The 9,306-nt window shown below is 41.1% G+C and overlaps 1 protein-coding gene across 2 annotated transcripts; it reads left to right on the top strand.

The window, feature by feature from the left end:
* Nucleotides 1–6,276: 6,276 nt before the first annotated feature.
* Nucleotides 6,277–8,989, top strand: DUSP13A (dual specificity phosphatase 13A). 2 transcript variants are annotated; one of them, XM_085065606.1, is made up of 3 exons: nucleotides 6,277–6,545; nucleotides 6,833–7,050; nucleotides 8,216–8,989. In XM_085065606.1, the coding sequence occupies exons 1-3, from the start codon at nucleotides 6,385–6,387 to the stop codon at nucleotides 8,323–8,325; spliced, it is 489 nt and encodes a 162-aa protein (XP_084921732.1). In that variant the 5' UTR covers nucleotides 6,277–6,384; the 3' UTR covers nucleotides 8,326–8,989. The 2 variants fall into 2 exon arrangements, with proteins under 2 accessions (XP_084921732.1, XP_084921731.1); XM_085065605.1 differs by having other exon boundaries at nucleotides 8,126–8,989.
* The last annotated feature ends 317 nt before the right edge of the window (nucleotides 8,990–9,306 follow it).

The following is a 9,306-nucleotide window of genomic DNA, read 5'->3' as shown; positions in this document are numbered from 1 at the left end:
AGCACTTGGCTGCCAGCATTCGGTCATTCATTCACGGGGATCCAAACCACCGATGCGAACAGCACACATGACTTAGGAAAGCTTCACCAAGGCACCGTAACTTCGGGAGCTCCATAACCTATAAATAATACTAATGGAAGGGGTAGAAGGAGACAGACAAGTTAGAAACAAATTGCTCCAGAAATAAATTTATTTTTGATATTAACTGTCTGTGGTAGCAGCCAGCCCTTTGCAACAGTTCGAGGACCATTCAGAATTTGTTTTGTTGATGATGTAATTGCTATGAGCTCCAAAACAAGTTGGAAATAAAAAGCAGGTGCCAGTTAAGCTCCGTGAAGTTAATGACATTAACCTGTTTCAGAGAAAGTGGCGCTGAGATCTTTGTTCTACAAGAAAAAGGGATCTGTTGCAAAGCTTATATGCTGCTATGGTGAAACAAGGAAATTCTGCGTTTCAAAATGCTTCAAAGCTACGTCAAGTTGTCGAGTCATCGAGCAATCTAATGCAAATATGCACTCTTGTCCTATCGGAATTGTAACGGGCTATCTACAGCTATTCAGAACAGAAACTGTGAAGAACATCTCACAGAGGCCGTGAGAACATCTGCTTCTTTCCACAAGCCCCGATACCGGTTAAAAGATGCTTATCTCTAAGCAGCCTGTTCTGCCCTGCTTTTGTTTTTTACACTAAATGATCTGCAGTTTCCCAAAATGAGTTGCTAAAGTTGGAGGGAATGTTCCACTTTCTCTGCCAGTTTAGGAGTGTCTGCAAACAGCGTAGGAATCAAGTGCAATTTCAATCCTTACAATGTTTCCCTTCTTTGCCTTTAAGGCACTAGATGAAAAACTGATGAATCTGAATTCATTACTGACAAACCATGGAACACATACATATAAATATGAAAAAATCAAATGGACCTTGTCTTCATGTTAAACATGGATCTGGTAATAAAGCTGGTTGAAAGCTGAGGTAATTTTGCTTACTGCAGGTCCACATATTTATATTCAAATAACCTTGTATTTATCTGAAAAGGAGAACAAAATTACAGGAGAGCAAGGCAATTAAGTTAAACAAGATTTTGTGCTTCTCTACTATGTGCATTCTTTACGGCTTTTGACATAAATTCTTCTTCACCAACAGCAGTTGTCAGTTGCTTGTCAATCACAACGTTTGGCACACTTCCAAAGGCCAAGTCAGTACAATTTACAATACAATGCTGCATTTGCTGGTATCTGAACAACTGGTTTAAACCAAAATTGTAAAAATAAGCATAAACTAAAATTTAAAATTGCTGCAAAAATAACTGTAGCAGGCTACAGAGCTGTCTCATGATGGAATAGGTCATTGTGACAGTGTTTTAAGCACAGTCCTGAAGCTAACTCACCATTCAGGATTTCATTCTTTTCATGGGAGGTACCAGGAAACTGCTGCTTTGTTCAGAGTGCTGTGGCTTTGTTGTTGGGTTTTTGGGGTTTTTTTTGTTTGGTTGGTTTTTAGTTTTTTTGGTTTTTTTTTAATGTATAAACATGCACAAGGGTCTCCCAGCTCACCTGATTCCAGGAAGGAAACAAAAATGGAAGAAGTTTCCTAACCCTGTTTCTCTACACTGTAGCAAAACCAGCAATCCACCTAAAAATTACTTTCCAAATTCAGTCCTTCAGACTTTAGAAGTCTGGGTTGGGAAATGAGTTGTATTCAGACATGCATGTTAATCCAGGACTGTCTGAAGTTTACAGGTGCTAAGGTGTGTTATTCCAGCAATAGATTTCCGTGCAGTGAACCCCTGGCCAAGAGTTGAACCAGAGTAAAAGTGAAGAAGACAAACAGACACATATACAGTGGAGAGCACCCTGTGCCTGGCTGTGGAAGCTGCTGGGCTGGTTTGCAGAAGTGATTTGCCCAGTCACAGGACAAGGAGTAATGGCCGTAAACTGAGAGAAAAGAAGTTCCGCCTCAATGTGAGGAAGAGCTTCTTCATGTTGAGGTTGGAAGAGCACTGGAACAGCTGCCCAGGGAGAGCAGGGAGTCTCCTCTGGAGACATTCCAAACACACCTGAATGGTTCCTGTGACCCTGACACCTAGACATTCCTCTAGATGACCCTGCCTTGGCAGGGAGGCTGGACTGGATGATCTCCAGAGGTCCTTCTAACCCTAGTGGATCTCTGATTCTGTGAACCTCAGCACTGGAAAAAGGCTTAATGGTCAGTTTCTACTTCAAGTTATCACTGCTAATGGCATTTTTCTGCTCTAATTTCATCACCTAGCAAATATTTTGAAAACTGCTAAATTAGTTTGCACAGAAAAGTAATAAAGAGCATAATTTTAAACTTGCAGCACTCAGATAAAAGTAGGTATGTAATAACTACTTAGTTGTTGCACTTAAAAACTGAAAACTACTTTTTCTTGCTAACATGTGATGTTCTTTAAAAGGGTGAATTATCGAAATAGTTTGTGCTTTATTTAACAGAAATTTTCAATAAACCTCATTCCGTCACTTTGAGTAATGTCACTTCATGCCATGTGACCTGAAGGCATTGATGTAAGTTTGACAGGCAGTGCCAGTGCTGACATGTCAGTTTGAGAATTTATGACAAATTATATGCTACAGATATTTTTAAAACAACTGTGGATTGCCAAAGAAAAAAGTATTTAAAATGTGTAATAACACTGATGCATCTTTATATCAAAAACAATTTATTCAATACACTTAGTTATATTGATTTAATGTTCAGGCTGACACTTAATGCAATAAAAGAAAGGAAATTCATATCAAAAATTCCCAACTCTGTCATGTTATAATATATTACAGAGCAAAGGCAAATGAGATATGTTAATGTAATGGGCTCTTTTTTTTTTAACACTGTCATTAAGTAATACTGTTAGCATTTAATAATTTGAAATAATCTATCTCAAATGTTAATCTCAAATGTTAAATGTTAATCTCCTGTGTTCCCTACACAGGAAAAAAAGCTCTCAGCTAAACAGATAATTAATTGCTTAAGAAAATTCTCATCCAGCAAAGAATACAACATGGCAAGGGGAGTATCTTTCACTAGAAGTCCTAATGGATTTAAATCATGTTCTTTTGCTGGGCTTGGGGTGAGGTTTTTGGTAATCTCATTTTTGTACAGCTGCTTTATAATTTCTTCATAGTATCGGTATTTCAATTGACGCATACTTAGGTCAGTCATGTGTGAACTTTCAAGCATCTATTTTATCTTCAAATTTCTTAATTCTGTAATGGATGAAGACGAGATTGAATGCCTAAGGACTAATTTAATTAGTGAACCATAATATTTTTTTTACACAGAAAACTAGATTAGAAGAGGATAATAAAGGCAACCCCCCCCAAAAAAAAACCTCCCAGTGCTCACCAGACAAAATTGTTCCATATGTTAAAAATACATTGTTGTAGAGCACCATAAAATCCTGTCTCACTTACTCACTTAGCATTGATCAAAATGTATCAGAGTTCAAATAGTTCTATTCTTCATCAGTAGTTAACCATCCCAAAAATCAAATCCTGAAAACAGGCTGATGAGTGAAATGAGAAGAACCCTTTTGCAGCTGGAGATACAGTATCTGTGGAATCCTATCTAACTGAACTGTCGTGCTGTAGCATTTTCACTGTAAAAGCCTCCTCCTTTCAGGATATGAGAAAGGAATCTGATTTTCGCTGTTTTCAGTAGGGAGATGGCATGGGATTTGTTAGAACTGATAGGAGTATTTTCAAGAGAAGAAGAGCCACCATGAATTTCCTGTGTTCAACTGCTGGACATCTTCCTGGCAGCGCCATGCCATGTGCTACTGGAGCTCTCCATGGCCATTTCCACTGTTGCCACCTCATACATTATTAGCCAGGGAATGTTTGATTTAGATTATTGCACCAAGTACTACCTTCTTAGTAATGACAAAGGCATAGTCCACTTAGAATGCCTTCTGCTGCATGTTCCAAAATCAAGCATGCATTCATTTCAGCTAAAACAGGAGTTATTTCATGTTCAGATATAATTGCACACAAGTGTTTGGTTTAGAGCTGCCCAGCATTCCAGCAGCCAGGAGGACCTCCAAATGCTTGGAATCTCAAACAGTGCCTCCTGCACAGAGTGCTAAATTTGCCTCTATTCAGTGTGACCATGTATCAGTCTGTTGCTTTCCACATCCTTTCTTAGTAGATTTAAAAGGACCAGAAAAGAAGCACAGATGTAGAGGGACAAATGCATTTGAAAGCCAGATCTCTGTCTCCTGTCTGTTTCAAAGGCAACTCCTGGCTAAAAAAGGTCAGTGACAAAGCTTTACCAAAGCCACATTTGCAGACTATTAAATGTTTAGAAGAGAGAGGTTAGGTGTGGAATGGCAGAGTTTTGAAGTAGATGCCTGCATGCCATAGAAATGTTCAAGGCACACAGGACTTGGAGATCATTTGCCTGGCATTCATGTTTTTCTCTTTGTCACCTTCCATGCTGCAGATGAACTTTGAATTCTTAGTCATTGCATTTGAAGTAGGAGCCAATAAAAGTTTTATAGCTGAAAAGGACTGGATTTAAACATGAGTGTCACCTTTTTCACCGAACTTGATTAGCAACAAATGGGCTGGGGTTACATTTATAAAAAACTGCTAGTAAAGCCTGACGTTGAGTCTCCACCCAGAAACCTGAGAAAATTAAACTGAACTACTTAACCAGCTCAGTCAGTTAATTTTCCTCATTCATGAGCACAAATCAATCAGCTTAAAGCACATTAGTTTACTGAAAGGAAATGAAAAAAACAAACAAACAAACAAACCAACCAAGAACAAAACAGAAAAATAAGGTGGCATATTAAGGGCATACACATAGTGCTTAAAGTATAACTTCAGCCATTTTTCCAGTCCTATCCTCTGCTGGATCTGGCCATCCTCTGTGAGTGAGGTTGCCTCACCCACAGCAGATCCTGACAGCCTGTCCCACTGTCCCCTCTAAATAAGCGCTGCAGCACTGTTACTTGAAGATTCCCTTATTTCACCTTTTAAGGCAGAACATGTATGACAGTGGGAAGTTACAAGCCTCTTTGTATACAGAAGGCTTTTAAACAGTTTCTTCCCTAAATAGCACAGAATATTAGTAATTTCTACTTCATGAAATATTCTATACAGAGTCACTGTTCTCTTGTTGCATATGACTCTTGTCCTCTGATGCTGGAAACTATTGCATCAATGGTGATCTCTCAGAGTACTCCTAAGTGCAGTTAATTAGTTTGGACTTCAGTACCCAGTTTGAAATGGCTCTCCATTATATGTTTCTTATTAAAATACAGCAAACCCATTATAGTATATCAATGTATGTGGAATAAAGGTGGCTCAGACCTGACCAAGAGTTCCTTCCATTCATGACCTTTTTTTCTACAGGGGATGCTCTCAACAGCAAGCTTCTCCTCTTGGGTCACCTTGTCTCCTGGATTGCCAGGCTTACAGAGAAAGAGCATCACCATCTCATTTGTTTTGCCTTGTAGCTTCACCACTGACAATTTCACTGACTCCTGCTAGGAGTCACACATCCTGCAGAAGCACAGCACTGCTGTACTTGAAAAGACCCACTAATACTGCCATTTGATATCACGAGCCTCTAACTTGTGGCTCACCAGACCTTCTTATACAAACTAATTCAGTGGCTTACAAGTTTCATCTGACAACCTTTATACTCCTGGCCTTTGTTATCTTTTCAACAGAGGGAGCTGTCATGCAATATGTGGCAGGTGTATTGTATTAACCCAGGGAGTGACTGCAATGGAAAATATTAAAAAATATAAAGTACAGTTCTCTCAGATAATTTCACTTGGTGGAAAAACAGTAGCTTCAAGAAATAAATTTCCCTAGAATATCAGTAACAGACAAGGTGTTCAACCTCCTGGAGACAATGTTAGCAGGACCTGGTGGTGCATTTCTGACCCTTTCACTGCTATGTTTTTAAGCACCTCAGACTAAATGACGGACAGTTGTTACTGGGACAGGTTTCTATTTTTCCTTTATCAGGCTTTAATTGCTCGTGATGAATGCCCAGATCTCGCTGACTGCCACGGCTGTGTCGAGAACACGGCCGGGGACAGTCACAGCCAGAGTTTGCGGGTGTCCTGGGAGGGGCAGTGCCACACGCGGCTGGTGTTCCCGGCAGCGAGGCTGCTGTGGGGCACAACCGTGCGGCTCTGGAGACGAGCCCAGAGAAGCAGAGCGGAGCCAGCAGGGACCCCGCAATGCCCCGTTTGGTACCTGCTGGTATCTGTTCCGAGCGGCTGCGCCGCTGCCAGCACCTGCCCCAGCCCATCTCCTGCCTGCCCCGGCACCGAGCGGGGCTGCCAGCGCCCCAGTGCCATTCTTGCGGCCGCGGCGTCTCGCCCTGGATAGCAGCATGTCTGCGGCAGACGCGCCGGACGCCCGGGACCCTGAAGGCGCTGGGACGTGCACGGAGGATGTTCCCTCCCTCAAGGAAATCGAGCAGCTCCTCAACACTGGGCGGCCCTCTTGCAACCACGTTGATGAGGTGTGGCCTAATCTCTTCTTAGGGGACCTGTAAGTACAGCTTTATGGGCACACCTCTGCCGTACCTTCTGTTAGTGTGCCTCATGGGTGCGGCTTTAGACAGTTCCTACTTTTGCTAATTGCTGTCATTTACAAGGCAGACAGCACGACTTCCGAGATAAAATTATGACTAAGCTCGTATTCCCTTCTCCATTAGCCCTTGGAAGCAACGCATGGGCTGATGCTCCAGCAAATGGCTTGGGAGATGCAATCTCAGAGCTTCTCCTCTCTGTGAATATCACTGCACCCATGTTGATTTGTCTTTGTCTTTTCCTCAGAGTAACAGCTCACAACAGATTTGTTTTGTGGAAGATGGGTGTGACCCATGTTTTAAATGCTGCCCATGGCACAGCGTACAGCCACGGAGGCCAGGACTTTTATGGAGCAACCATTGATTATTATGGTGTACCAGCCCATGACCTGCCAAGCTTTGATACCAGCCAGTTCTTTTTCTCCGCAGCACAATTTATCCACAAAGCCTTGAACACGCCAGGAGGTATGAAATTTTTGTCAGTCACATTTTGATGCAAGTTGGCAGCCTCTTGTTACAGGTCAGCTCCACGAGCTCAGTGGTGGGCAGGTCACTACATAGTGTCCTGCCAGGTGCTGGTCACCTGCACCGTGTGTGGCAGGAGAAGGGAGTGCTGAGTACGTGGATGTAGCTCTGACTAGGTCCCAAAAAGCTGATGTGGGAAAAGAGATGAACCGAGCAGGAGAGAGACTGGGATGGAGAGCAGAGGAAGCGGGTAGAGAGAAAATTATTTGGAAGGTAAGGCTCATTCAAAAAGGGAGAAGCAAAAACATGCATTTAGAATGAACACACTCTTTTGAGACTGTCTTATAGCAACTGTATTTGCAAGAAGAAAAAAAAAGAAAAAAAAAAGAAAAAAAAAAGAAAAAAAAAAGAAAAAAAGACAAAAGTCCCGATTTCTACAATCACCAACTGTATGAAGATGTTCCTATATAGCAGATGAGTTTCTTGTGTTAACAGGGCCTGCAGGGCTGTGCCTCCAAGGAGATATTTACCTTTACCCAAGGAGATTTATAGTGAGTTCCTCAAGAAACTGAGCTTCTTGGCAGTGGTGCAATAAAATACTAATTAACCTGTTTTACAAAAAGGCCATTTCTTGGCATGAGTAAACTGGCATAAATGGAGCTGTCTCTGTATCATAAGTTCTGCCTTCAAAATAGAATTATAGTTGCATCAATTTGCCTTATTATGCAAGAGTACTAGGCCAGTCATTTTTCTTGGTGGCTAATGTATCATTCAAGCCAAATTATAGCATTCTTCCTTGCCTAAGCAAGCCCTCTGAAACCAATGGGTCTTCTTTTCCTCTTGGTCAAAACAGAACAACTTCATTACTTCAAGAGAGTTTTCTTAGGTTTACTATTATTTCTAAGATTGGGTTGGGATCCCATGGCATTTCTCATACAAGTGTGTAACAATGGCAAATTAGACTTAACTGTCAGCAGTTCATGTGATCCATCAGAAGGGCAAGAAAAACATTTAAATTAAACTTCATCCACTGTACTGCTTCTCCTGCATAGTTGTAATTTTTTTTTTTAACCAGCCAAAATATTGGTACATTGTGCAGTTGGAGTAAGCAGATCAGCTTCCCTAGTCCTAGCATATCTCATGATAAATCACCGCCTCTCATTAGTTGAAGCCATCAAGACAGTGAAGGAGCATCGATGGATTTCACCCAATCGTGGTTTTCTGAAGCACCTGCGAAACCTGGATGTTCAGCTACGGCAAAGGAAGGACTGCTAAACAGGCAACCCTATCTACATTCACTTTACTGAGTTTCACCCTTCATAGCCACTGTGCATATGCAACTTCCCATGATCAGTGCACATTACAAAAATGAAGAAAATTATACATCAAAGTAAAAGGCCAACAGGATTAATTCTGATATCTCAGTTCTTCCAAAACCAGCACAGCCAACATCAGCTCTGTAACTACTGCTGTGCCTTGAGTGGAGCTACTGGATGAATCCACTGAAGTGGTTAAGATAGACCAAGTTTGTCCCTGGTTTGAGTCATGCCAGAGGCAAGTTTAATAATTGCATCTAGCTGTAAAGGATTTTTGAGACCCCTTTACTTGGAGTGTAACATAATACTCTTTCTTATGAAAATGCATGTTCTCATAAGAAGAGATTTTGTGTTTCAGGCCTGATGATGTGGCAAGGACAGTTTCTTGAGAGCCCAGGTACTCCTATAGAAATGTTTCTCTTTCAGTGGTCTGCTAAATATTACAGTGTTATAGGAAGCTGTGACAGCCACAAGACCCACACCATGAGAATAAACATCTGTGATACTTCTGCAGCCTGGGTCAGCAAACCCCAGTCTTTTCTTGTTAAATATGTTTTCAAAAAGATAATGTATATCATGTAGTATATTGAGGACATTAAAAATCTATATGTCAGGTCTTCAAAGCATTTTGTAAGTTGGACTCATCAGTTTGTTCACACTAAAAATTATCCCAAATCAGTTCTGTGTCAATGGCTTTGAATCACCCATGGTTTATTATCAGGTAGACGCTTACCTTACATCAGTGGCTTGGCCTAATTGATACAAATTAGTTTTAAGCTGTTTTGAGGATGTCACTTTTCCTATCACCAGTTAGTTAATCAGTACTTAAACCAATATGATTTTTAATACAGCAACAGCATTTGAAATTCATGCTACCACTCTGCCTGAAAATTAGCTTGTTACCTTGTGGTGAACCATGAAGTGATAATCAAATTTGGTT

The sequence above is a fragment of the Lichenostomus cassidix genome, chromosome 6 (assembly GCF_008360975.1).
Source record: "Lichenostomus cassidix isolate B80296 chromosome 6, HeHo_3.0, whole genome shotgun sequence".
In the NCBI taxonomy this organism is placed as follows: domain Eukaryota; kingdom Metazoa; phylum Chordata; class Aves; order Passeriformes; family Meliphagidae; genus Lichenostomus; species Lichenostomus cassidix.
This window is presented reverse-complemented; position numbering and strand designations above follow the sequence as displayed.

What these genes read in the sequence shown, in the direction of transcription:
- DUSP13A (XM_085065605.1), top strand. Translation starts at nt 6,385, where the DNA reads ATGTCTGCGGCAGACGCGCCGGACGCCCGGGACCCTGAAGGCGCTGGG. An exon ending in AATCTCTTCTTAGGGGACCT is followed by an intron (nt 6,546 to 6,832) that starts GTAAGTACAGCT and finishes TCTTTTCCTCAG; the next exon opens with AGTAACAGCTCACAACAGAT. An exon ending in AGCCTTGAACACGCCAGGAG is followed by an intron (nt 7,051 to 8,125) that starts GTATGAAATTTT and finishes TTTTTTAACCAG; the next exon opens with CCAAAATATTGGTACATTGT.